This window comes from Phalacrocorax carbo, chromosome 22 (genome assembly GCF_963921805.1).
Source record: "Phalacrocorax carbo chromosome 22, bPhaCar2.1, whole genome shotgun sequence".
NCBI lineage: Eukaryota > Metazoa > Chordata > Aves > Suliformes > Phalacrocoracidae > Phalacrocorax > Phalacrocorax carbo.
In genome coordinates this window covers 1,645,080-1,673,075 of record NC_087534.1, presented here as the reverse complement: position 1 = coordinate 1,673,075, position 27,996 = coordinate 1,645,080, and the positions used below count along the sequence as shown (strand labels likewise).

Here is a 27,996-nt window from a genome sequence, read left to right as displayed (position 1 = left end):
CGGGGCCGCCCGACGGCGCGGGAAACGGCACCGGCCGCGCTCCCGGGGGCGGCGGGCGGGAACCCCTCGCCCCCCCCGGCCCCGGCCGTCCCCCGCCGTCGGGAGCCGTCGGGGCCCCGCGGGAGCGTGCGGCGCGTCCCCGTCCCCGCGCTTCTGACGCGCGCTCCCGGCGCGGCGGGCGCGCCCCCGCCGCTATAACTGGCGTGCATGGAGTCGGGGCCGGCGCAGAGGAGCGGGCGGGCGATGGGAGACGCCGCTCCGGCGGGATAGAGGGGCGGAGACGGGGGCACCCCCGGGGCCCGGCCCGCCCGGGGCTCGCCGCGGGCCCGCACAGATGCTAGTGCACAGCTACCCGGGCATGGTGAGTGCGGGCCGGGGCCGCGCCGGGGCGGGCGGGGGGGGGGTGGGTGGGGGGTCGGGGGTCCGCGCCCGCCTCACCGGGGCTGTCTCCGCCGCCGCAGGACCGCGCCGAGGGGCTGCCCGGGGCGCCGGCCGGGGCCCGCCTGCCGCAGCTGCCCGCGCTCAACCAGGCTCCGTACGGCTCGGCGCCGCCGCTCTGCCACACGCCCGCCGCCGACTTCCAGCCGCCCTACTTCCCCCCGCCGTACCCGCAGCCGCCGCTGCCCTACCCGCAGGGCCAGGAGCCCGGTTACCCGCACCTGGGGGACCCGTACGCGGCGCTCAGCCCGCTGCACCAGCACCAGCAGCCCGCCTGGCCCCCGCAGCGCGGCCGGCAGGACGACGCGGGGCTGCTCTCCCAGACCCACCGAGCCCTGGGGCTCGACCCCCGCCGCGAGTACCCCGCCGTGCCCCGCCTGCTCCACGGGCTGCCCGACGGCGGCCACGGCCTCGCCGACGGCCCGCTGGGCCTCCACGGCCTCGGCCACCACGGCCTCGAGGACATCCAGGTACCGGGGGACGGAGGGAGGCCCGGAGGGGTGGGGGGCACGGTGGGCCCGGTGCCGCGCCGCCTGTGGGCCCGGGGGTGGGGGGTCCCCGGCGGGCCGGGTCGGGCTCCGCGGCGTCCGTACCCCCGGGCAAGGCGGGCCACCGGGGCGGGAGCCCCGTTACGGGGGCTCGTCGGTGCCCGAACGATTCCCCGTGGCCGCGGGCAGCGGGTGGATCGGGCCCCGGCCGCGCTGTCCCCACCCGCGGGCGGCCGGTGCCCGTCGGTACCGGGGAGCCGCCGGCTCACGGCTCTCGCTTCGATGCTTTCAGGCCGTGGACGACGGCGGGATGAACCTGCTCGATCAGTCCGTGATCAAGAAAGGTAAGAACGCGGCGGCAGCGCGGGACGCGGCACCGGGCCGGGCTTCGCACCCCGCTCCCTGCCTCGGGGCTCCCCCGCGTCGGGTCCCCCCCTGCGACAGCCGCCCCGCGGGGCCGCTCCCCTCCCGTCGGGAAGGGCCCGCGGCTGTCCCCGGCGGGGCCGAAACGAAAGCGGCCGGTCCCGGCGGGCCAGCGCGGCCTCCCGCCCCCGGCCCACCGGGCTCCCTCGGGCGGTACCGGGGCCGCCGCACCTTCCCGGTACCGGGGACCGAGGGGCCCGGGCGGGCGGACCGGGCGATCGGGGAGCCCCGGGGGCTCGCCCCGCCGGCGGGCGGTTTGTGTGGGACGCCCCGGGGGTGCCGCGGCGGGGCTCGGCGGCAGCTCCCGGCGCTCCCGATGCCGCCGCCGCCCCGGGCCGGAGCCCCGCGGCCGGCGGCGGGGGATGCAGCCCGGGCCGGGGACCGCTCCGCATCGCCACGGGCGGAGCCGGTCGGTTCGGCGGGGCTCGTACCGGGGGAAAAGGAGGCCTTCAACGGGGCCGAGGAGGTGGCGCGGCCGCGGGAACCGGCGCTGCTCGTCCCGCCGTTCCGGGAGCATCCGGCAGAGCCCCGGGCCGCCGCCGCTCCCCCCGCCTCAACCGGTACAACCCCGTGTGCTGCCCCAGAAAGGGAGGCTTTGCCCCGGTGGCCGGCGGGGAGGCCGGCCGCTGCCTCCCGGGGCTGGCGCAGGGATGCGGGGCTGCCCCGCACGGCCCCCGGTGTCTCCCGCCGCTTTTCCTAATTTCCCACCGTTTCTCCCCGACCTGCCACGCAGCCCCTCAGCTTCCAAACACAGCCCCGTCGTTAGAAACAGCTCAGCTCCGTAAAATCTTTTTCTAATAAAAACTTCGCCAGGAGCGCGGGGACGCGGGGATTTTGGGGGCTGCTCGTGGGCGATCCCCCGCGACACTTAAAAAAAAAAAAATATACGGATGGAAATGGAAAGGACGCGTTTAACCGCTGCTCCGTGGTACGGTCTCCTACACAGGCGGGCAAGGGAAACGGCAGCCGCCGGTGCGGGCTCGGCGGAGGGTTAACGGGGGCAGGCCCGGTGCTCGCAGCCCGGCGGGGTGCGGGGGTGCTGGGTGTAATGCCGAGAGCCCCAGGGAAGGGGGGGGTGCTGGCTCCGGCCGGGCCAGGCCCGGGTAAAGCGCCGCTGAAACCGGGAAGGTTCCGTTCGTTTGCAACGTGCGGGGCTGCAGCCGCTCCGGTGCCGGTGCCGGCCCCGGTCCCGCACCGGCCCGGCCGCAGCCGAGCCCCCGGGAGCTGCCCAACCCCGGCAACCCGGGAAAAACACCTCGATCGTGCGGTTCTTCCCCGCCGGCACCGGCGGTGGCGGTCGTTACGCGGGGGGAGCGGCGGTCACGGTGCGTGACAGCCCCCTTTTCCACGAGAGGGGTTACCGTAAGAACGCAGCTCCATTCCACGCGGCATTTCTGCGGAGCATTAATGACCGTAATTATTTTAGCTTTAATTAGAACCCATGAGAGGCATTTCATTAAATATCCCTGCAGGAGAAACGGTTGCGGAGAGCTGCGGGAGGGTGTGCGGGGAGCCGGCGGTCGGCGGGTGCCGGCAGCGCTCGGGGAACCTCCGGAAAACCCTCCGCACCGGGAATATTTGTCGGGAAGTTCGGGTGAAGTTGCAACGGTTTTCCCCCTTCTCCTCCTCTTATTTTTTTTTTTTTGTTTGTTTGTTTAAAACCACGCCATTACTTGGAAATTTTCATCTCTCGTCGGGAGGATTCGTTGTTGTTTAGTGCCAGATTTGTGCAGATCCTCTAATCGCTCTTTCGAAATAACAAAAAAGAAAGGAAAATAACCAAATAACCGTGGCTGCAGAGCGGGGTCCAGGGGTGCAGGGCGGCTGCAGCCCCCGTGCCTGCGGACACCTGCCCTTCCCGCTCTGGTTCTCTTGGTTTTTCCCTGCCTTGAAATAAAGATGCAAATTATATTTTGGGGGAATAACGGGGTTCAGCTCTCAGCCTCGCGGGCGATGCGCTGCCGGGGGGGGGGGGCCCGCCTCTGCTCGGGAGCTCAAAGCCCCGAGTTCGCTGGAGCAGCCGGAGAAATCGATAAAGCCAAAGCAAAGTGTGTGGGGTATTTTTTTGTGTGGGGGACATGTACGCGCGGTGCGCAGCCCCCCCCAGAGCGGCCAGCACCGACCCCGCGAGCCGCGGCACGGCCGGGATGGAGGCGCCGGGGTGGGGGGGGTGTTGCAGCGGAGCCGGGGCGCGGGGACCCCCGGCCCCGTTCGGGCGGCGGCAGCACCGGGGGCCGCATCCTGCCCCGGGCTCGGGCCAGGCGCCGGCGGCGCCCTGGTCCCCGTTCGCCCTGACTTCGGTGTCCGCGCTCCCCCGTCTCTGCGGGGCCCTGGAAGCGATGCCCCAAAATCTAGCGATTTGAGGTCAAAAGCAAGCCGGGGAATTATGGAAGCTGTAGCCGGGGCGAGGGGTGTCCCCGATCCCTCCGCAGCCCGGGCGGTCAGTCACCCCCGGGGACCGGGACAGGCCCCGGTCGGTCGGTCGGTCTGTCTGTCTGTCAGCCCCAGGAGCGGCGGGGGATGCCGTGCGGTTCCCCGCAGGACTGGGCCGTTCACCCCGCCTGGACGCAGGAGAGGCAAAGCTCCCTCCGCCCGAACCGGGGCAATTAATGACTTTGCAGCCTGATTTATTTAATTTTTTAAAAAATATATAATAGGGGATCGTTTCTACTTCGCCGGCTCTGCCCGCTTTGAGCTGATCCCAGAGCCACAACGGGGGCGAGCGGGGAGGCCGAGGCGAAGCCCCGGAGCCCGGGGGGAGGAAAAATAATCGGAATTAAAATATTGGAGAGAAATCCCGAGCGGTTCCGAGGCAGGCGGTGAGGGCGAGTGGGGTGCGGGGGGACAGCGGGGTGTCGGGGCGCCTCTCTGCGTGGGGAGCGAATGTAAACGGTAAAAAATAGCACGGGTTTTGTCCTAAATCGCGCCGAGATCTCCAATACCGCAGCGGGGATGATGAATCCTTGAATCCCTGACGGGATGGCCCTCGGACAAAAACCCGATAGAAATCTGCGCGGGTGAAAACAGATAAATCTGTCCTTAATTAGTTGCCGAGATACTGTTGTCCCAGTTCAACAAAATATTAATCCCCTGCCCCCAAACCCCAAAAACCGACTTTTTAACCCAAGTCCTTGGAGGCGATTTTTCCTCCCAGCCGGGCGCGGGGACCCCGGCAGGAGTAGGAGGAGCGGGGCGGGGAGCCCCCGCAGCCCCCGGGGGTGCCCCCGCCGCCTGTGCGGCGCCGGGGGGGCTCCGAGACCCGTCCCCGTGGGGGGCTCTCACTGCAGGGGTCCCCGTGTGTTCCCCAGCAGCGGGCGCGGGGGGAGGCACCGCCCGGAGCGCGCTGCCGCAGCGTCGCTGGTGCGGTTTGGCTCCCCCCCGCTTTCCTTCTTAAACAAACTTCAACGGTTTTAGCAATTAATATAGTTACGGGGGGAGGTGCGGGGCTGCGATCCGAGGGATGCAGCGCCCCGGGAGCCCCCGGCTGTGTTTTCCCGGGCCCGCAGCGCCCCGGCCCCGTTTGCTGCAGGTGGCCTCGGATTTAGCAAGAGGCCGGGGGAGAGGGGAAGGGGGGGTGGGGATCGCCCCAGCAAGGGCTCGGGGGGCGGCGCCGGGGTCCCCGTCCCGCAGCCCCGGCCGTGGCGGCTCCCGCATCGCCGGGCGGGGGCAGGGGCGGGGGTGGGGGGCGGCCGGAGGCAGATCCCGGCGCAAAACACCCGTTCAAAAGTCAAATTTTCACCGTCGCTCCCGGCACCGGCTCCGGGCCGTTATTGCCGTGAGCAGCCCCCGGTGCCGGGCGCAGCCGCCGGTGGTGCGGGGGTCCCGGGGGACACCGGCCGCGGGGGGGCCGGGGCGGCTGCGGGGCTGCTGTGTGGGACGGGGGAGAGCGGGGATTTCGCGGGGAGCGCGGGGAGCTGCGAACCGCGCTGGGAGCGGAGGCCGAGCCCCCCCGTGCTGGCGTGACAAAGGGGGATACGTTTAGTTTGGGAATTAAATGGATAAAATCTTGGATAGGGCAGCAGAGCTTTTATGAATATCTTTTGTGTACACGTTTGGCCGCTCTCCCTCTTTTCCAAAAATATTTCAGAAATGGTTTTCTGTGTCTTTTTTTTGTTGTTGTTTGTTGTTGATTTTTAAATTTTGGTTTGGTTTTTTTTCCTTTTTCTTTTTCTTTTTCTTTTTTTCCTTTTCTTTTTTCCTTTTTTCTTTTTTTTTCCTTCCAAGCATTTATATAAGTCCAAGAAGACCTTTGACTTGAAACCAGTAAAATTAACTCTGAAAAAGTTTAGTCCAGGGCTCTGGCTGCTTTAGGCTATGGCAGCTACAGGCATTTTCTGCCCCGTTCACCTGCTGCCCTGGCATTTAGATGCCCAGAACAGCTACTTGCGTCTGGACATGAAACCCCCCAGACAAATGGCTGGAGAGCCAGCAAGCCCCGCTCAGGCACTGCTCGTGGTGTGGGCCCTTCCCTCGGCTGAGCAAGGAGAGGGCCCTTTTCTGGTTATGAAATCGGGCGTTATGACATTGCACTCGGTTGCAAAAAAATCCTGCAGCTTGGTCGTGAAGTAAGGAGGGGTTTTATTGCTTTGACGGCCTTTCAGGATCAGTGGAAACCTTCTGATAGAGCCTTTTTATTATGGAGGAAAATACAAACTTCTTTCCCTGGCACCTGGAGGCACCCTGGGGTGCAGGAGCAGCCCCGGGGTCCTGCTGGAGTTGGGCTGGGGTGAGACAGGGCCCTGCGAGCAGCGGGAGCGGAGGGAGCCGCAGGGCCCCACGCACCCCACTCGCGGGCAAGCGGTTTGGCTGCGGCATTTTACAACCTGGGGTACAGACGGCGCAGGGTGCAGCCAGCGTGGGCTCGTGCTGGCACCCAGGCACGCACGGTGCACAGGTGGCCGGTGGGGACTGAGCTCCCCTGGCTTCGCGCTGGGACAGCGAGGCTCGGCCGCTGCACGCTCCTTTGTGCTTGTGACTTGTTTGAATTTCCATCCAAGGCTTTTCAGCTGCTCTGGAGCAGCATCGCTAGCGTTTCTGCTCAGGAATGTGGACCTGTTTGGCTGGATGCTGGATAGACAGATGGAAAGCTGTGCCTCAGAGTGCTCTGAGCCCACATTTAGAAATACTGCAAGAAGTAGCTGTCACTACTAAAGAATGCAGCAGAGGAGGGAGATTAAAACCGAGATCCTTAGATCCACTCGTCCCTGCATGTGAGGTCTAGGTTTTGATGCAAAGTCTCCCTGTGGGCTTCGTGTGCAGGGCTGCCGGTGGGACCAGGGTGCCGGCGTGGCAGCAGCGGTGCCATTTCTCCTTCACTTCAGCACGGGGAGGGATTGAGCTGTAAGAAATGCCGTGTGAAGCCAGATGTGGCAGGAGAAAAAAAAATCCTGAAAGAATGGTAGATTAGATAAACATCATTTCCTGTGACGAGCAAGGTAATAAATGAGGTCATCCTGTAAAACACCCAGGGCTGTGAAGACACGTCTTTTATAAGACATGTCTTTTTATAAGACTGTCCTCGGCTGTGGGCGGAGGTGCTTGGACTCCAGTCAGCTGCAGGGTGCTGAGCTCTGCTGGCAGAGCCCTCCCGGCTTTCTGCCGCTTTATCTGCTGCGGTAGTTTGCCTGAGTGGGAAAAGGGGCTCACCTGGGACAAGCCAGGTCTTGACTGGAGGCTTTGCTGCCTTAGCGCTGCTCACAAAGGCTTTAAAGTTTAGGCAAGCCCTCGCACACACCACAAGATACAGCGTTCATCAAAACACAGTCACACCTCCCGATCCGGGCGCTTCTCCCTCGCGCACACATGCGTGCGCGGCAGGAACACCTACTAATCAAACAGAGAAACTTAAAAGAAAGTTTTTACTCTGAACTGCATCCAGATCACCATTCCTCCATTAAAATTATATTTTTAATGTCCTATAATTGCACCAGGATAAAACCAGGTGTGTGTTCATGTGAGATAACACACACGGGTACCGGTGAAGGCGCTGGGCTTTGTCTCAACCTCCCCGGTGCCTCCCAGGCATGTGTTATCTCCAAGTTTCATGTACCTTGTCATGACTTACTGTTTAATTAGATGTTTTTAAATGAATTTTTTTCTTTGTTAGAAGTAAAGAGCACTTCTTAAAGGCTAGGTTCAGAAAAGCCAGCTTGGGTTGCTTTTTGGCATGTGGCTTGTGAGTCAAACCTCCAGGAGCTGGACCCCGGGTGAGGCTTCTCCACGGGACAGCACAGAGCGAGCACCACAGGCACGCTGGGCTGACTCCGGAGCGGCTCTTCCTTGATTTCTGTTTTTCTCAGCACTGTGTTTTGGCCGGTGTTTGGCCGCTGCAGACCCTGCTTGTTGGGGCAGGCAGGGCTGCAGCCTTGTATGCTTGTGGGCGAAGGGGGCACCAGGGGCCGGCTGTCCCTGGCCGCCCATCACCCCAGGTACTCCCTCTGTAATTTGAAGAACTGTGTAAAGGCACGAAAGCTTTTGGGGAAGAGCACAGCACACGCTCCCACCCTCCTGGGCAGCAGGTTGTTACCTCCCCGTAGCCCCAGATCCCATGGGGACTGCTTTGTCCAGTGGTGGGCTGGCAGCGGGGCCAGCAGGAGCGGCCTCAGCTGGGTGACATACACCCCGTGGTGCTCATCCCCACGTCAGCCCCATGAAGGAGGTGGCACAGAGATCTTAATTTTGCAGATGGTGCCACACAGCAGGCACATGCCTGGCAGGGCACCAGCCCACAGCAGCGTGGACACGGGCAGACCCACGGGGACCCATTCATGTGCCTCCAGCCCAGTGTCACACCAAATCTGCAGCAGAGCAGAGGCAAATGTAGACCATTCCTCCCTGTTTAGTAATATTCCAAGATACATGATCTCAGGAAAAAAAATGTTTACAATCTGACTTAATTATTTGAAGAGCCTAAACGAGGTTCTCTGAAGTCCTAGACTAGCACCCTAACCACTAAACCATCCCACCCTTTCCTGTGTGATCCTAGGGAATTACTCATTCTTGCTGTCCTTCCATTTGTTTGTTTATTTTAATTCTTAATGGAGGAACTAATTAGCAAATGTGGATATAATGCTTGGAGCTGCTGCATGCTCAGCTCTCGCCCTACCCCACACCCAGCTCTGCTGTGCCTGGGTATCGCCTTTGGTTCGGAGAGAGGTTAAGTGTTGTGGCTCGGTGGAGGAGAGCAGAGAAGCACAAGGAAGCGAGAAAGTATTGCTAGAAATGAGCCCAAACTACCCATTGCAATTCAACATCCCAGAATAAGGCATGCCCACAGCTCAGGAGCTAGGAGCTCTGGCGCAGGGCGAGGGGAGCTGTGAGCAGGTTCACCTTTGCAGCCTAAAAACACCGTCGCAGCATCTGTGGTGCGTGCTTGGGATTCCAGCCGGGCCGAGACTCCCCACCCTCTATCTCAGGCATTTATCTGGCATCAGTCACCCCAGTGCCGAGGCGCCAGGGAACGAGGGATTGGGTCAGGCCCTATTCCCTCCGGACTGGTTGGGCAGGTCCCGGGGAGCAGTGTCCCCAGCAAGGAGGTGGCTGCGTGGGGACGGCGTGGCCCCAGGGCTCCCTGGGAGCCCCGAGGTGGCCCCACGTGCTGGGCAAAGCAGGGCTGCAGTCCTGGGGCTGGCGAGGTGCGAGCAGAGGCTCTGACCAAGGGTCCTCAGGGTTGCTTCAAGCACAAGCTTCAAGTTAGCAAGAGACAGGGGCAGTCATTGAAGAAACATCATCAGAGGGTCTGTAGACACGGCAAGAGCTGCGCCGCGGTCACCCACCTGCAGATGGGCCCCCTCCCACGCAGCTGGCTGGATTCTCCCCATGCTGTTTCTGTGGCTGGTCAGTTGTTTTCCCCATAGACAGATGTGGTTGTTGCTCCTTTCCCCGGGCTCCTCCCTGGCACCGTGGCGGGTCCCGGCCACTGCAGAGTCGGGGTTCCTGGTGTGCACCCTGGCAGCTGGGTCTGGGACACACGTCCTGGCCAGGACCCGGTGCTGACCGGGCTGCAACACGTCTGGTTTGCCCAACGTCCCCGCCAGTGCACAGGCATGAGAGAACCAGGGCATCTTCTGAGCAAGGCAAAGTAAAACCATTTTCGCCGTGGTAGTGGGCGAGCGGTGCCTCTCCCCAGAGCGATCCCGGGGCGAGCCGGCGACTCTGGAACGGCAGGTGAACCGACAGATGATTTACATCGCCGCGGTCTGAGGTTCAGATCAAAATCCTCCCGCGTGCTCTGCGGATTGGCAGCAAGTTCTATATGAAGAGAAGTATTTTTCTATTATTATTCATGTCTAATCTTTGCTGAAGGGTCTTTTGCCCTTCAATAATCTAAATACATTTTAACAAATTGATAGCAACGTTACCGAGGCTTACATAGGATCTGCCGCCATTCGCAAAAGACACCACATCTTTGTTCTCCCTTTTTAGATTATGTAGATCCAAGCCACACAAATTCAGGCGCTTCTGTAGGGAATACAGGGAAAACCTCTCAAGCGCGTTACTGTAAAATGGATTATACTGTTTAAACACATAAAGATCCCGTAGACCGGTTGCCAGGATGTAATGGGAGTTTGTGCTGCTAAATGAATAAACCTGTGGCGGTGAGTGCTGCCGGGCAGAGCCGGGGAGGCTGCGCGAGCCGGGAGCGCTCGCTGCCGTGCGGCACAGCCCCGCCGGGCTGGGGGCGACACTGGGTGAGGAACTTTCCTTGGCGTCAGCGTGGAGCGGCGCAGGTTTCCAGTTCCTCTGGCTTCGATCCCGGGGCTCTCCAGCCTCCTGTTTTGGTTTCTTGCCCTCCCAACGTCTGCATCTATGAAACGCACAAATTCTACGCAAGCAGAGGCAGAGCTACAGCCCGAGCGGTTTGTAACCGAATGGAATTTAAAATAGTTATTTTTCTAACGTAGATATGAAAGGGATTGGTTGCAGATTCAGAAAAAAATAATTTTGATTCGGGGGGAATGAAATAATCTGAACTACTGCACTAAACTGACTTTTCAAATGAAGTCGCAAAGGTACGAGCGAGAGCGCGGCGTTAGGGGAGGGGACGGGGCACTGCTGTATCAGAGCAGCTCTTTCAACAACCAGCAAACCCCAAACCCCACGTGCAGTAAATAGCTGCAAACACACTTTGACATTCAAAAGCAGAATCCAAACCCTTTTTTATTCATTTCCATGAAGGTTCGAGCTCTCGGGTTTCACTCGTTAGGAGGACATTTTAATCATTGATATCTGCTGCTTTCCAGCGGGGTATTCCTGAGGTTACTGCTCAGGCTGCTACGTCAGAGGCTGCCCAGGCAGCACGGCCCTATCCATAAAATGAAGTACAGCAGGGAAACAGGTGGGAACTCACAGCAAATGGCTTGTGAGCAATTTCCAAAAAATTCACAAAATGTTCTGAGCAAGCGGCGCATTTGAGGCCGAGTCATTCCTAAATGGTAAAGCAGGGAAATGCATTAGCAGAAATTATTAATTGCAAACTGCTGACTAATCCCCTTCCCAGTCCTGAAGGAGCACAGGGTGCTTTTGCAAAGGTCTGAGTAAATTTTGTTATAATATCGACTGGCCATTCCTGTCAAGACACAACGTACTAAGAAGTTACCGCCCGTCACTGAGACCTCGCGTCTGCCGGTCTCGGGGAGGCTGAGCCTTCCTGCCCGAGGCTGCCCAGGAGCAGCGACCTGCAGTGACACATGGTGGGTCCTTCGTGGGGTAAAACAGAGGCACAGAAAGAAAAAAGCAGTTAATATCACACGGCACCTTAAAATTTAGTCGGTAACCTAATGTATTGATTTGCATTGGAAACAAAATGTTAAGTATGGGAGCTTTGCATAGGCATGGGACCTCTCCTGATCAGCTTTCTCATGGGAATAGTTTGAGGCCGACGAGTTGTATCCCTGCTCCCTCTCCTCTTCCGAGGGTCTGAGATCCATTTCCCTATCGGGACTCAGCAATCTGGAAAGCCCAGAGATAAAAACAAGATTCTTTCCATCCTTCCATTTGAAAAGGCCTTCGAGCCGATTACGGAGTTTCCTAGAGAGGCTCTTTGACATGGGGACTCGGTTCAGGTTGTGCATTCAAGATAAAGAAAATACCTGTATAATCCCCTCTGGGAAGAAAGGATAATTACAGACTGCGGGTTTGAAATATAGCTGATGGCACTGACCTCCTTCCCTGGACCATCAATAAATACCTCTCTGCTGAAACACCAGGAAATTGAAGCAGCTGAACTCTGCAGCACCTCCTCAGTGAAAAAGGGCTTTTAAAGTGATGGTAGGAGCAGTTGCCTCTGGCTCACACCCACATGCAGATACTTCTTTATATATGTATCTCCGTCTTATAATTTACATCAGAGACATTCAAACGAAGGTTAGATTAGTTCACCGAAAGCTCTTCCTGAAAGACAGCAGTAATCCCTCACCTCTCTGGAGCACCTTTCATCAGGGGCTACGCACAAACATCCCTCAGCCGAAGCTTCCCACCGCTGCCTGCCCAGAGCGGGGCAGAGCCGCAGGAACGCCCGATCCGCCGCGGGGAGCAAAGCCCGGGGGGGCTCGGGGCTGTCGTCACTGCACCTGCAGTATCACGGGAGCGAACCTCGGCAGCTGCGGCGAAGAGTGGCCAAAATAGCTCTGCGCGGCGCAGGCGTCCCCCTTGCAGGGCAGCAGCACGTCGGCCTCCCGCAGCCTTTTCTTGGGCTGTCCTCGAACTGCAGCGATGCCCGAGGTGGCTGAGCACGGCCCCGGGGGCTGAGATGCTTTTGGGGTGTCTGGAGACAGCACTGTGCCTGGAGACGAGAGATTGCTTTGTCCCAGGTAGCCTCCTAACAGGATTAACCAATACCTCTTTAAAATGCCATCTAAGCTGTAGCACACTCCCACTTTTGAAAGAGATGTTGCAACAAAAGCTCCAATATCCAGGGATTCGGCACTGCTTGAGGAGGAGGATTTACCTGTAATGTATCTAAGGAGAGTAGAAAACAGACTTGTAAGACGAGCAGTGATTTGCATGTTCCCTCTGGACTTGTTTTTCCCCTCGCAGCACCCCCAGCTCCAGCTGGAAATGGAACTGAACAAGCAACACCATGATAAACAATTCAGTTTCCAAGTACCACAAACTTTCCTGCTTACAAATCATTTTGCAAGCAGGTAGCTTGCAAAATTCTCATTCCTATTCTCGTATGGAAATGAATCAGTACTTAATCTTTTTCTTTTTGTAGGTAAACTCTCTTTTCCCTTAAAAAACCCCCAAAGCTGAGGGTGCGCAGTCAGCCCCCGGGCATGGGCACTACGACCCCGCAGCTCCCGGCAGCGCCCACAGGCAGCCTGAGCCCGGGCTGCAGATGCACCTTCTGCGCTGAATATTTACATGGAAAAGCGGCTGCTTCCAGGAATCATAGTGGTAATTTCAGACGCAAATGTTTGTGAACACAGATGAGGAAGGAGAGGGAGCGCAGGAGCTCGGGGACGGAGCATCGACACCCCAGACCACACGGGAGAGGGATGATGAGGCAGCAGAGGCTCGGGATCGGTCCGTGCTGGAACTCATCGGGGAAAAGGAGGAAATTCTCCAAGGCTCTCTAGCTCCCTGGGTAAAAGCCTTTGAAGAATGGGTTTCTTTTGCTCCTTCTTTGTACCTGGAACTTAAAAGCCAAGGGATCCACCTCTGCAAACCAGAACAAAAGTGTTGGAAACTATGCTTTATCTTGGGACACCTCAAAGGCACGAGGCTCCTTACTCCATCCACTAGATTCACAACTGAGTTGGGTGGCGTTTCTTCTCTTTCACCCTGCTGCCCGGTATCTCCTGAAAAGCCCTCACAGAAATGAGGCTGTGGCACCCATCACACCTGCAGCATCGCTGGAGGTGTCAGGACCTCACGTTCACGGGGATGGCCTCTCCAAGGAGCATCATCACGTCCCGTGCTTAGGCACTGGACCAAATCCTTCTGGATACACTTACCACCCAGGGACTCCTCACCTGGAGAAATCTTTCATCCAGGGATCACTTGGCGAGTTCTAATTGGGTATCACGGCATCCCTCCCAGGCAGATATTACTACCTCCATTTCGTTGCTGGAGACAGTCAAGCCCAAACTGGGAAGGGGACCTGCCCAGTGTCACAAAACAATTCCCTGGCAGAGCAGGGAGCTGGCTGCAGCCGTCCCAGCCTGCGAGTTCACCGCTCCCTCCAGGCTGTGCAGGACATGGGGAGACAACCGCACGCAGGCAGGGTGCTCTCCAGCTCAGGAAAGTCAAGGGGTGAAGCCCTTGGTCTTCTTGGAAACCAGGAACTGTTCTGAAACGGCTCGCTCTGAATCAGGGGTTTTCATGCCACAGCAAATGGAGTTGCACGAGTTTCATCATCTGATAGTTACACCCAAGGTATGTTTAAAAGACAAACTGGATCCTGCTCAGCACAAAAACGGCGTCTCTGCTGGGAGAGCACAAGGGAAGACGAAGCCGTGCGTACCTGCTGCGCAGCACCGGGGCAGGCAACTCGCGTGGGAGTTTGCGTCACCCTGCGCTGCCGCTCGATGCACACGCGAGGTGGCACCTGCCTTGCAAGGTTAAAGGCAGCGGGGAGATGCTGAGCCTCATGGAAACGCTTCCTGTGATGGGATACAGAAGAAACGAGGATCGTTTCCCTTCCCACGTTCAGCAAGATGTGATACAACTGTTACTGCCACGCTACCATTCTCAGCAGCCAACTTCAAAATAGAAGGGCATCACAGAAAAGACAGTGCAGGTCTGGAAAGTCTGGAGTTATTAAATCAGAGGCTGTACTTAATCAGTTTTCTATACAGCACTTCCTAACACTTGGGCAATAAGCACGGATTGCTTCGAAAAGCATTCCCACAGACCAGAAGCGCATGCGTTCAGATCGTGCTCATATACCTGATCTTTTGTAAATCATTTAACCTGTTCTGTGCCTCAATTTTCCCCAGCACCAATAATGAGCCAGCTCACACAGGCACTGGGGGTGAGTTTATGACTTAAGTGGCTGGTCCTGTACCAGCACTGGGCTGGGGATTAGCAAAGTGTGAAGCTCTTTGAGGTCTGTCGGCATAATCTTATTTCAAAATCAGTTTTCCCTTTCAAATCAGATCACTGTGGCCCATGCGCTGCGCAGCCCCGCCGCCCCCCAGCCCCGCCGCGGCATCCCCAGGACTGGGGGCTCACCAGGTCAAAACGCTTCACCGGGGCTTTAGTTTGTGAAACCCGCAGCCGAGCTCACCCCTGTGCGTGGAGCTGAGTATCAGCAACACCAGCCAGGGCCTTTTGGATTTGCTGAATTAGAAGTAGCAGGATGAATCTGAACTAAGCAGCTCTTCCACAGGGTGTTAAAAAGCTCCCAGGGGAGCCTGGCAGCTAAAGGGAAGAGCAAACAAATTTCAAGGGGACAGAGCGTAGCAACCAAGCCTCAATAAGCAAGGGGTTTCAGGGGGCAGACTAAGATTTTTTGGTTTCCCCTTTCCTCCATGTAGACACATCTACATTCTCCCCAGTAGCTCACCCTGCCAGGACCGTGCCCAGGGCTTTGGTCTCTCCCCCACCACCCCCAGCCCTCCGGGTGACACTAACCCACTTGGCAGCTCCTTTTCTCAAGAGCCCCCTGGAACTTACAGCGTTTCATGCTTGAGAACAAGCCTGCCAGTAGCACAGCAAGGACGTTCACCCTCTTGCTCCCCTGGATTCAGCTGTGTCTTTGCTACGAGGCTCCTGATCAGAGGCACCAGCCCTCGTGGGTCTGGCTGCAGCTCCCGGCTTTTGGGAGCAGCCTTTCCCCAGCGCTGCTGCAGGCTCCCAGCTCCCCCTCCACTCACCCATCTATCACACAGCTTGCAGAGCTCACATGGGCCTAATTAAGAAATAATTAGGAAATAATAATAAGAAGAACAGATAGCAAAGACTGACACAAGAGGAGAAAAAGACCTCATGCTCACCAAAAGGATTCTGAGCAGTCACTAGAAGGCTGATGTCCCCTTCCCTTGACTGAATCAATCCAAACACAGCCCTGCAGAGGGGAATACAGCTTCTGTCCTGCCCTTTATAGACCCCTGGGGTGGGGTGACCCCAGCGGAGCCCTGCCCCACTCATCCGGCAGGACCCGGAGGGAGGGGGCCAAGCACCTGGCCACCGGCCGTTTGGGCACCAGCGTCTAACCCTTTCCTTGTCAGCCTGTGTAACGCGTCGGCCCATCACTGTATGACCGAGCATCCCTGGGGCGTGTTTCTGGTGCAAACCCTGTCCTCCACGGCTGCGAGTGGGAGCTGAGCCTGCCCATGTCCCTGCCATGGGGACGGGCAGGGCTAGAGCCGCTCACTGAGGGAAAGGTGATGTCCTGCCCCTGTGCCATGGTACGTCCCATGGCCCAACCCAGGAAACCCCAGAAGGGGCAACCGGTGCAGTGACCTGCCGTGACATTTCGGTTCCCAGCTGCAAAGCTCTGCGTGGGGCTCAGGTCTGTGCCTTGCCCAGCTGCTCCTCCGCGTGGGCACGATGGCACCGAGCGCCTCCCGCTTGTGTCGTGGCTATTCAGCACCTGGCGCCCAGAAACCTTGTCGTGAAAACCCCGTCTCTGCTCCAGTGGTTTATTTCTCTGCCCCGTAGCTCGGAGGAGCCCTCGACACAAGGCTGTGCGAAGCAGCATGTAGCGCTTCCCAGCGGGGCCAGGCGCCTGCATGCACCCGCCTTGGTTTGGAAGGGTCCGGCGGCTCCTGCCCGTGGCGGCAGCGGACGCAGGGGGTCGGCGTGCTCGCGCGCCGGGGCGTTGGGCTGGCGGCTGTGCGCCGTGCCGGCCCGCAACGGTCTCATGCTTCCTTCTTGTCTGCAGGCTGGCTCAGGTGCTCCGATCACCTGCTGCTTGCGGGAACAGGAAAGCAGCAACTGAAGATCGAGGGGGACTTTTGGTTTACTCAGATGACAAGAGACAATTTTGGTTCCCCAAAAGCCAAGGAAACAAAGCTGTCAGGCTTTAATGGTAGCTTGTCTCCCTCCTGCAGCATGTTTATGGGCAAACAAGCTGCAGATCAGACCAGGCAAACAGCAGCAGGTGAGGCCAAATAACAATAATTAATAATTAATGGCGAATGTGGCTATGTTTATTCTTGTTGTATTGAGGCAACGTTGTCTAATGGATGAAGCACTGTTACAGGACTCAAGAGACCGGCTCAGTTTCCAGCGCTGCTGCTAACCTCTGCGTGATGCTGGGCCAGCCACCCTTTCTGTTCCTCCCCTCGCACCCTGTGTGCCCCGCTGCTGAGGGTGCAAGCCCCCTGCGACACGGGCGGCCCTGCCCCACGCATGCACGTGCCGAATGTGGCGGGGCTCTGGCCTTGGCCGAAGCCTCGAGGCAGAAGAGCAATGCCAATATTCATGTTGTGTGATGGGTGCCCGGTGCCGGGGCCTGCACGGTTTGCCTGTGGCACGGAGCAGGGCTCACCTGCCCGCTCTGGGCATTAACCTTTGCAGCGGTAGGCTCTGGGTTACGGCTCTCCAGGGGATTTGTTTCTGACAGTAACATCATTCCTAAAAATGCCAGTACGTGTTCCAAAAGTGTCGTGGTGTCTCCATGTTGTCACCCTACTGTGCATCGGCATCCATCCGTGCCTTCCCACCGCCCTGCCCTGCCCATCCCCACACGCTGCCGGTGCACGGGGAGTGACTCCCAAGCACGCCAGAGCTGCATCGGACCAACCTCCAGCCCGGTTTTCCATGGGCTCCAGTGTTAACTCACACTGGCGCCAGCTGGGTTTGCCTCCTCCCCAGGTGCCACATTTCACGGACATGTGTGGTGAGGCATGATTCCCCTCTCTGCTGCATGGCCGTTCAGTCCCTTGTGCGTATGCAGGTCCCCGGCCACGCATGCGGCTTGCATGCACCCCACCGCATGATTTCAGGCATGCACAGATACGCAAGTATATAAATTATGCAGACGTCTTCATGGACAGACAAAGTGTTTGACACTACAAGCAACACCAGCTCTCCAGGGCTGTCTGGGTTGGGGGTGGCCTTGCTGCAGCAGAACCCACGTCCGCTGGGTACCTGGACCTGAAGTGACACATGCCTTGGCAGTGGATATTTACAGAACATGCTCTTTTTATTTTAAGGGTGTCCCCTAGAGACAAATATAACCTGTTCTGGGACTGTGGAAGAAAGCTTTGAAGTTGCTGCTTCCTGGAAATAGGTTTCCTACGTCGCACGGTGATGTTCCCGTATTTGTTCTTCCCGGAACATCCCTCACCCAGCCACAGTCGTGGCAAACGCCAGCGCCGCAGTGGCGGGCTCCAGCAGGGCACCAGCGCATCTTGCCCTTCAGTCCCGACTTTGCCCAAGTTTCATGCTGAGAGGAAACTTAATGTACCTTAGCTCCTTTCCATTCACCTTTTAGCCTTAAAACATTAGCCATTTTTATGTAACATGTGCTACTCTTTTATTGCCACGCTAACAAGTTGTCGAGCCGTATTTACAATATGCTGATTGTAAGCGCCCCCTAATAGGTCCAGTCTACGTACCCTCCCCAATTAATTTTCGGGTTTTCTGTTTCATTTTGGGCATGTGTATTTCCTTTATAAAACCTGCATCTCGCCCTGGTATTTGCTGCTGCGTTACCTGCAGGAACCATCTGAATGTGCATTGTGGAACAGCCTTTACCGAGGAACCGCAAAGAATGCCAGGGCTGAAATGATCTGGAGCGGTGGCGCTTGCAGTCCTCTTTGGATTCTTTCAAAACCTGCTTTTTTTCCAGAGTTAAATTGGTTATTAATTTCAGAACATTAAAGCCGAAGAGATTTGGCACAAGTTTCAGCCACAGTTTTAACCTATAAAATTTTATTGCGTCTAAGAACGTTTCTTACTGGAATGGCGTATGGGAAAACCGTGCCCATTTCACCCCGGTGTGATGCCACGGGCCCGATGTGGCGCTGCAGTCACCACTGCCTGCCTAACCTGGGTTAACTGACTTTTGCCCATTAAGTAAAAAGAAATCTGTGCTGGATTAACTGGGTTGGATCTTCTCAAGCTTCCTTTAAGCCAGGGATGATGAAAGTTTAGGGCTGTGGCGTGTTGTGGGGCCAATCCCAAAGCTGAAGTCAAAGAAACCCTTTCCACTGGTTCCTGTTGGCGCATACTGGCAGAGGCGGCTCTTGGCCATCTCAGCACCTCCCGGGTTTCACGCCGGGTGTGAAGGTCGTGGCTCAGCCCTGCTGACCCCGCCGGGTGGGACGCAGCCCTGTGTGCCTGCGCAGAGCCAGGCTGCAGCCGCGATCCCGTCCCAGCGCCGGGAGAGGAGCGGCGCCCAGGCCAGCGCGATGAGCCAGCGCTTCGCCCCGCCACCCCACCTCCCCGGAGTGCCCAGAGGAGACAGGGAGGGGAAGCTGGTCACAGGTCCAGACAGCGATGCTGCGGACAGTCCTCAGCCTTCCAGGAGACCAGCCCAAAACCTTGGGTTTAATTACAGTAGAGCTGGGAGGCGTGGGAAAGCAGGCGAGAGCAGAGTCCAGGCTTCTTCCATTTTTTTTTTCTTTATTTACTTTAGTTTCATCACCCCACCTCTCTTATTTATTGAGGAAAATAGGGCCCTGTGATATCCCAGCCAGCCACGCTGACATCTGCTGATGGCAGTGCACGGGTGCTGGGGGCTAGAGAGCTGCCAGGAGAGTCACCGAGCGGCTTCCCTGGCTCTGGAGTCTCTCAGCCACGGTCTCCTCTCTCCCTTTCTTGTCTCCCAGTGCCCATCCCCTCGAAGGCCAATGGCACCACCATTTCCACCCTGTCAATGAACAAAGATGGCCTGATCGGAGGGGTGACGAATCCCAACGAGGTCTTCTGCTCCGTGCCTGGCCGCCTCTCTCTTCTCAGCTCCACCTCCAAGTACAAGGTGACCGTTGGGGAGGTGCAGAGAAGGCTCTCACCCCCCGAGTGTCTCAACGCCTCTCTCCTCGGCGGAGTCCTCCGCAGGTAAGCTGCTCCTGAGAGCCCTGGGACAGCCCAAGGACGCAGGGCTGCGCCGCGCGCTGAAATGCAGGGGGTGATGCCGAAGCAAGCTTTGCGTCCAGCACCAGCTCTTACCTCTCAGATTAACAGAGACGAGAAATTACTGGGGTGTGATATATTGGGGGACAGCATTTCTGTGTCTTTTTCTTCTTTCCCTTCTAACCTAACCTCTTAAGTTAGAATTAGTTATAGTTATTTTAACATTATAACTACATTATAATTTTTTCCCCTCCTTTTTTTCTCTTTTCAGAGCAAAATCAAAAAACGGGGGTCGGTGTTTAAGGGAAAGGTTAGAGAAAATTGGACTAAATCTACCTGCAGGAAGGCGCAAAGCTGCCAACGTCACCCTGCTGACGTCCCTCGTGGAAGGTAAGAGTTGCTCCCCACTCCCGCGGAGGATGGGAGTGCCGAAACTTCAATACCTTTCATTTGCAGCTTTCCACAAACGAGAACATTTAAAACAAAGTATGCAGCAGTCACCACCGAGACTGGAAATATCCCCGTGTAAGGCCCCGTGCTGATTCAAGCATGTCTGCCTTCCGAAGCTCAGACATTTCTGTTGGACCAGTCATAGCCCATGGGGAAAAGGCATCCACAGCCTGAACGGGGCTGCGGGCTTCCTTTTGGCAATATCCAAGTCTACCGCTCACTTCTGTGAACTAGTTCTAATAGTGCTCGGTCAGGTCCACAGAAACCAAATACAAAAAAAGCTTGAATAAAGCTGCCAAGAATTTAGCAGCTGTCTGGTAGCACTGGGCGCCCACTTAGGGCACAACTCAGGTGCTGCCGCCCTCGCACAGCATCGGCCCGTTCTGTCGAGGCTCCGTCACCGCACTCGGGTCCGTGTCTTGTCTCCCGTAAGAAGGAGATGCCCCGTATCCGAGTCCTGCCCTCCCGCCCCGGGAAGCAGGGGACAAGCGGGAACTCGAGGAGGTGCCGCGCAGCTCTGAGGCCTTGCAGGTGGAGGCAGAGTTCGTAGCAGCAGCCCTCGGAGCGTGGCATTAAGGGCTGAGCTATGGAAAATGTGCTGCGGGCAGCACAGCCTTGGCAGGCAGCGTGCGACCTGCCCTGACGTGTGAGGTGCCCCTGCCTAAAGCCGCTTGTTTATTTGCTCCCCTCCTACTTTTTGCACTATGGAAATGATGATGTCGCCTTCACATCTTTGGAGAAAAGGACACGGGATGCAAACAAATGCAGTGACAGCTCCGACTCCCTTCGAGCTTTGGAATCCATTGTGTTTGTGCCCAGCGTGTTGGAGGCAGCTGCCTGCAGTTTCTGAATAGAAAATCATCTCCATTGTTGCCAGCAAATTAAATGACCCGCTTCATTAGGCGGAGGTTGTTACTGAGGGCAGTTGGTTCGTGCTGAATGAAAGGCTGATTTCCATTAAAAGAAAAGAAAGGAAAGAATGAGAGAAAGAAAGGAAGGAAGAAACGTACATTTTGATTTCAGGTGGCTGCTGATGTTTTGGTTACTGCTTACCAGCTCATAGTAAATAAAACAGTGGTGCCATGTGTGCTTGATGGATATAATTTCCTCCTGCACGTAAGTGTTATGGTACTGGGAGACGTTTCACCCAGAGGAAGGTGCTATTGCATTGTCATTACTCAGCACGCAGAAACTGGCTTGTGCCCCTGCGCCCCAGGCACCCTCTTTCTTGGACGTTTGGTGTCTTCGTTTAATTTGCTTTCTCCTCTCTGCCTTCCCGATGTCTGTTCATTTAAAAAAAAAAAACACTGAGTGGTTTTTTGAGTGCTAATGTTGTACTTCTTCTGACACTGACCCACAGCCATTCGTAGAGAGAGGGGAGAATTGGCACCAGGGAACCCAGAGAGCACTACAAGGGCTGCAGGTAGAAACGCAGCTTCCTTTGGGAGCCCTTGCCATGTGCCCCGAGCACTCGCCCTCTCTTGGGCACCTGCTCCATGGGAGTCGCTCCAGCAGGGACCCAGGGGAGCAGTAGGGCTGTATTTCAACTTCAGAAACATCCTTAAGCTCTCAGAAAGAGGTGTGCATTCCGACAGGCTGCCGTGGTCTCCTGCCCCACGAGCCTCTCCTGCCCTGGGCTCTGACTCGGTGTGGCTTTAACACCACTTTCAAAAAGCTGGACCACTTTGTTCCCTCTGCTGAAACCTCTCTAAGCCAGCACCCAAATTGCCTTTCAAACATTCAGCGGTGTAGCCGCTCGCACACACTCATGGAGGGAATAAATCCTGCCTCCAGCCTTGGGCCTCACCGTGAGGTCGCACAGCCCTTTTTTATTGTCATAATAACTGTTTTTCAGCAGCTGTTTTTCTGATCATTTTTTAACATACAAACAACTGCGGTTCCAATTCTCTAGGTTTACTTTATTTGCTTTTGGAGGAGGAGATAAAGAGGAAAGTAGTATCGTTATACAGGAGGCACAGACACTTTCCCCATTACATGGCTTCACAGACTGAGCTCCGGGAGCTGGGGAGGCTGTGATGGGATCTAGGTTAATGCTATTAGGACGGATGGCCTAATATGTATGAGCAGCGGGGGGGGCGAGTAAATTAGCTCTGCCTGCCCGACCAGGATTTCGGGTGTTGGGCATGATCAATTGCCATCAGCTCTGATTATTTCCACGGGGACGCCTGGAGATAGATCAATTCCATCAATGGGTGGGCATTTCCACGGGGTGATGGATACGCTGCCCGCGCGTCCAGCCCGAGGGCCCCTGCTCACTGCGGGAGGATGTAAACCCTTTCCTTCTGCCCGTTTCTCACATCCCCATTCTGTCTAGCAGTGACGGGGCTGAGCTCGCTTTTCCACCCTCCAGCCCCTGTTTAAATCTCTGCTCAATGTGGAGAGGCCAAGCAGGGAATTTTGGAAGAAGTAGGGAGAGAAAGATGTGGCAAGGGAAGCGTCCAAGTGAGAAGCGCCTCTGTCACCCAGAGAGCTCTTGGGTGGCAGTTGAGGAAGGAAAGCGCTCCAGTCCCAGCAGAAATAAGCCACATCAGTGAGACGGCTGGGGTTGCTACCGAAAGTGCCCCCCTTTCACACAGGCGTTGACACAGCTCGTTGATCTGTCCTGCTCGTAGGTGAAGCCGTTCACCTGGCTCGGGATTTTGGGTACGTGTGCGAAACAGAGTTCCCAGCCAAGGCGGCGGCAGAGTACCTGTGCCGACAGCACTCCGACCCCACGGAGCTCCACACCAGGAAAAACATGCTGCTGGCTACCAAGTGAGTACAGGCGGCTACGAGCCACGGCTGTGCTAGGTACCCGCAGCCTGCAAAGGCAGCGTTGGCCCTGAAAGCTTATTCTTCTCTTGGGAAGGGATGGTCTCATACGCTGCACACAGATCTGAAAGATGTGCAGCAAGAGGAATAGGTTGCATGGATTTAAGGGCTTGCTCCTACACCGGAGAGGTTAACCTAACCCCAGGGAACGTGTCGGCTCTGCCACACGCGCCCCTTCGAAGCAGCAGCTGTCCCAGCTCCAACTCTGGATGCAGGGGCTTTCCCCAGGCTGGGGCTGAAAACTCCTGGAGGGGAGGCGGCTGCTCAGGCAGGGAACAGGAAAAAGAGACCTCAAACACACCTACGTCCCTGCAGCTTTCCAACGGCATTTATAGTAACACAAACCTCTCTCTTTCAGGCAAATTTGTAAAGAGTTTGCAGACTTGATAGCCCAGGACCGCTCGCCGCTGGGGAACAGCCGCCCCTCACTCATCTTAGAGCCCGGTGTCCAGAGCTGTTTGACTCATTTCAGCTTGATAACCCACGGCTTTGGGGGCCCGGCCATCTGCGCGGCGCTCACGGCCTTCCAGAACTACCTGGTGGAGTCCCTTAAGGGGCTGGATAAAATGTTCATGAACAGCACAGGGAACGGGCACACGGCCGGAGACTCCAAAGCGTCAGAAAAAGAGGTGAAGCATCGGAAATAACGTGCTGCCTCCCTCCCTCGCCCCGGTGGGAGCCTTCCCTGGTTGTCATAGGAAGGCTTGACAGCACTGGGGGGGAAAAGATGACCCAGCGCACCATTTTCTGAACTGCTACATTTGAACTTGGGATGAAACTCGTAAAGCAAAGGCAAAAAAAGAATTTAAGAAGAAAACAGCTCTAATGGACGTAGCGAGATTGAGAAAATAAGACAGGTTGATGGCTTTTGGGTTTTGTCTTTCTTTTTTAAATCGTGGATGCAGGAAGCCAAGTCATGTGCAATTTTGTTTTGTTGTTTTTTTTTTAAAAACCCATAGTGAAATCCTGACATGCTCCAGGACTTTGTTCCAACTGAAAAACTGAGAAGAAAGAGCAAAAGCCTCTTCAAGGCAAGAACCAGAGGCACGAGCAGCAGAGGGCAGGCAGTTGGATCGTTGGCCGTACCTGGATTTATCAGCTGGTTTTGACAGGCAAACACACACGAACCCTTCCTATTTCCCCACCGACAGCCCAGTCCTAAAGCCAGGCCATGAGAAAATTGCCAGCAGAACTGCTTTGGATTTAAAGCAGTTTCAGACTTCGTTTACAGTTTTCAAACTGAGACTCAGTGTGGATTTTCCCTGGGGCGGAGGATCCCTGAGCCCCACCACGAGGGGAGGAACAAACCGCACACCTGATGGTTCCCAGCGCAGGAACCCATCCAGGAGAGCCTTCCCGACTGCTCTGGTCACAGCTGGGGATAAAGCAGATTAAGTTAAACCCAGGACTAATTAAAACTCCACAACCTACAGATAACAGCACACAAGCTTCTAAAATTAATAATAATAAAGCACAAGGAGCAGAACTTGAACCAGGCCAAACTGAACTGTTCTAAATCTGTATATATTTATTTATGTGTAATTAAAATCTGAAAGTTTTAAGATGTCCAGTGCAAGTTATTTATATCAAATTGAGGGGTTTTTTTTGTTTGTTTGTTTTGCCTTTTTTTTTTTTTTTTTTGAAAGATCAAAGTCTCTGGATTTCCTGCCATTAGAAATGGGAATGAAGTTTTGGATACGCAAAACTGTAGCATGGACAAGATAGGCTGTGACGATAATGACTGTAGAAGTTCTGCAGGATTTTGTACTTGCTGTTGTTTCTCTTAATGCTGCAATAGATGTACAACACCCACACCACAATGTCGTTCTCATTATCTTAATAAACCTCTTTTTATTTGAAGAAAGCACCTCCATCGTCTTTGTGAACACGGATCCTTCCGCCTCCGTGGTTGTATCTTGAGATATTATATAGTTTTAAGAAACAATATCCTCCAGTTTCACGGCTGACGTTTGACTGATCTGCGCAGTCACAAAGAGAGAGTTCAGAGAACGGCAGGAGCTGGCGTTAATGCCCTGATGCCACAAGCCATCGCAGCCGAGCCGGCCGGCGCCTCCGGTGATGCTGGAGATGAATAGTGAAATGATGTGTTTGCAGATGTTTCAGAACTACTCAGGATAGTCAAATCTAAACCTGTCTGTGAAGAGCTGCAGAGGACCTCATGGTATCAAGAAAATGAGCGATAAATTAGCAGATAATATAACCCTACTGATCTATATGCAATGAAGCTCTCTAAATTGGCTGCTATGTTTGTGGCATTATTACAGATAGGACTGAAAACAACCACCTCGTACTCACGGGAGGTTGGAAATACAAACAAAAAGACAGGAACTGTTAAAAAGGGATTAACAAACCAGAAAACAGATTATACTGCACGGCATACATGTGCTCGCATGGTATTCCTCTATGTTGAATGCCACTTGCAGATCTGGCCAGCCCAACTGGTAAAGCCATGGAGAAAAGCAGGGAGATCTCAGGAGGGAACTGACTTCTGTGCGAGGACAGACCAAGGGATTAGAGCTGCACCGCTTGTAAAGGACACGAGCAGGGTATGAGGGGCGTGGAAAACAATGGTATAAAAGAATACAAACAGGGAACGGTGACACTAAAACTAGAGGCAGGACACCAAATGAAATGAGGCAGGTTTAAATAAATGACCAGAAGACAAGTAAGAAGCCGTGGCATTTCGTGGGAGCGGACGTGTAAATGGCTTTTGACACAATGGAAGAGGGATGATTTTAGGGAGCGTGTTTGCAGCCTTCCCTACACATCCATTGCTCATCACGGCTAGAGACCAGGCAGGCGGACACGGGTCGGAGTCATTACAGCACTCGTTACGTTGGACCCGTCTCAGAGTTGTACCTATCCATTTTGACTGGAGGTTGCAGAATAAACTGTCCCGAAAGGCACCACAGGAGGTTAGAAATACAAGCCCTTCTCCCTTTCAGAAAAGTGTGAAAGGAAACATTTTATGTACTAATATAAATTGTGGGAATGGCTCAGAGTCAGAAACTTGCATCTAAATACTCCCTTCAAAAGCTTAGGGATGCATTTAAATTGGGAATCGGATTGGAAGTGTCCCTTGGAACGAAGTCTGTGAAAGCAGAGACCTAAATGATGGGCTCTGGTTTTGCAGGTCTGGTTTTGCTCTGGACCTTCCCAAAGGAAGAGCCAGTGAACAACCACAGAGGAGAATGGAAATACTAGAGACACGGTAGAGGCTTGTTTGCACTTCAAAGCTATTTTGGATAATGCAGTATGTGAGCCAAAAGCAAAAAACCTATTCCTATTTAAAATTATTCCAAAATAGGAGTGCCCTGTTCTGCATCAGCATAATTCATGTTTAAAATGGATTATGATAAAGGAGAGTAAGGTGCTTTTGTGCTACAATACAGGTTTCCCTACGTGGAGTTATTCAGGATAACTCTCCTGAAATAATTCAATTTGTAGACATCCTCTGGTGCATGGAATCAGAGAAGAGCGGACTACGCTCCGATACATGATGAAAGTATGTGCACACTATAATATACAGGCGTGAAATATAATTTCATAATGTAATCATGTTATGAAAACCTGACTTGGTTAGGGCACTCTTTGAAAATCAAGGAATTCTTAGACACAGCAGCAATGAGCAATACAGATGAAGAACCAGGACCTGCCTGCCGTAATTACATGCCACGTCCATGGGGTAGAAAAATACCTCCTGCCTCATTTTCCTCTTTGGGTAACTGCAAGGCTTCTGAATGTCTTATGAGGAACAGTCTGGTGCCTGAAAGGCCAGGATGCCACCAATTAACTTCTAATTGGGAGGAAGTTTGATGATTTGGATTCACTTGTTGATTCTGCCATAGATGCTTAAGACTGATGACAGACATGTCATGTAGGATCAAATTTCTAAAAGCCTTCAGACTTCCCAAAATTTTGGACACCTTCATTTCTGCAGGCCCAGAGATTCCCGAGAAGAGCACGGCTTGCAGAGGCTGTACCAGGCCAATTATTGTTTGTAATGAGCTAGTGCTGGAGTCCCCCTCCGGCTCACTGTCGAACAAGGCCATCCCCTGATGTGTTCTTTGCTTTTCCATCCTAAGAGGAAAAAAGGCATTTTACACAGCTCATGGCTCAACCCTGATATAAATTCCCACACTGATTACAAATATTATCGTGGGAAAATACATGGGACTGTGTCAAAGAGTAAAAATAGATTCAGGCTCATGGTTTCTACGCTTGTTATAGAACACTCTGGAATTTCAATCCTAAAGGGGAATTGGGAAAAAAAAAAATCTCTTTTGAATTAATTTTGAATGAATGACAAGTCCAGGGAAACCACATGACAATCCTTGACAAGTGAAAAAGAAAAAGAACATTAACAGAAGCTCTTCATTCCCTAACAGTCAGCTATCCCAAGGGTAAACTGAGGTTAACATCGAACTGTGACTCTATACTGTATCATTAACGTAAACAAGCAGAGGTTGTGTTGGCATTCTGCATGGCTTTAGAGAGACTAAATAATTACCTTTAAGCAGGCTACCTTAAAAGCAACAGGGTAATAATAGCTCTCCGTAGTGAAACAACACAATAAACAGACTTTGCTGACCTGTAGTTAATGCATTCTTTCATATATGAGAGAGTCCATTAAATTCCAAACTTTACATGCAGAATCCAAGGAGCCACACCACCAGCGAGCCAAGGAAGTTCTTCCTCTTAGTGCAACTGAATCAAAGCACCAAAACCAAAAACATTTCCAAATCAGGCAGTAAAATGAATGTTATTTGCAAGGGTGACAGAACGCTTGCTTCAGAGATCACTGATTTAGCAGCCTAGACAGATAGCACGGTGACATGTGCAGCATACGACTATAGCCTTAATTATCCTAACAGACTTTGGGAGAAACAGTCTAAACCCCGTCATTACGCAGAATCTGAACATGCTGAGCCAGAAGGTATCATTCTGGTCTTCCTGCCTGACCTCCTTTATACTGCAAAAAATTCCCACTGTGGCCACCTGAGCACCACTGCATTTTCAACAGGATACCATAAATAGCAATAATAATTCCAGACACTGAATATACACCCAAGCTTTGGCCCCATAATGACAGTGCTGAAGCATCCCAGTAACCTCTCTGAGACAGGCAGGCAGCAAAAATTATGCCAGTGTTAATCTGGATGGCTTCGTTGTATATTTTTATCCTGACACCTTCAGATGCTTCTCATTTGATTCTTTTCAGCAGGGAAAAGGCTAAAATGATACCCTGAAATTCAGAAGTATTTCCCATAAGGATAGCTTCACTTTAATAGCAAAGGTTACAGCCAAAGATGATTTGTTAAATGGAGACAACTTAGCTTTTTTTGGGGGTGTGAAATGAGTTCAGAGAAAGATC

General features: G+C 54.8%; 1 protein-coding gene across 2 annotated transcripts; it reads left to right on the top strand.

Annotated features, from left to right (window-relative positions):
* The first annotated feature begins 242 nt into the window (after positions 1 to 242).
* TFAP2E (transcription factor AP-2 epsilon) lies at positions 243 to 24,779 on the top strand. 2 transcript variants are annotated; one of them, XM_064471317.1, is made up of 8 exons: positions 243 to 361; positions 462 to 908; positions 1,219 to 1,270; positions 16,180 to 16,398; positions 19,076 to 19,304; positions 19,591 to 19,709; positions 22,403 to 22,544; positions 22,960 to 24,779. In XM_064471317.1, the coding sequence occupies exons 1-8, from the start codon at positions 335 to 337 to the stop codon at positions 23,246 to 23,248; spliced, it is 1,524 nt and encodes a 507-aa protein (XP_064327387.1). In that variant the 5' UTR covers positions 243 to 334; the 3' UTR covers positions 23,249 to 24,779. The 2 variants fall into 2 exon arrangements, with proteins under 2 accessions (XP_064327387.1, XP_064327388.1); XM_064471318.1 differs by lacking the exon at positions 16,180 to 16,398 and having other exon boundaries at positions 22,960 to 24,778.
* The last annotated feature ends 3,217 nt before the right edge of the window (positions 24,780 to 27,996 follow it).

Excerpts from the sequence above, each read along its gene's own strand:
- TFAP2E (XM_064471317.1), top strand. The coding sequence starts at position 335 with ATGCTAGTGCACAGCTACCCGGGCATG. Across the intron at positions 362-461 it reads TGCACAGCTACCCGGGCATG|GACCGCGCCGAGGGGCTGCC; the intron begins GTGAGTGCGGGC and ends CCGCCGCCGCAG. Across the intron at positions 909-1,218 it reads ACGGCCTCGAGGACATCCAG|GCCGTGGACGACGGCGGGAT; the intron begins GTACCGGGGGAC and ends CGATGCTTTCAG.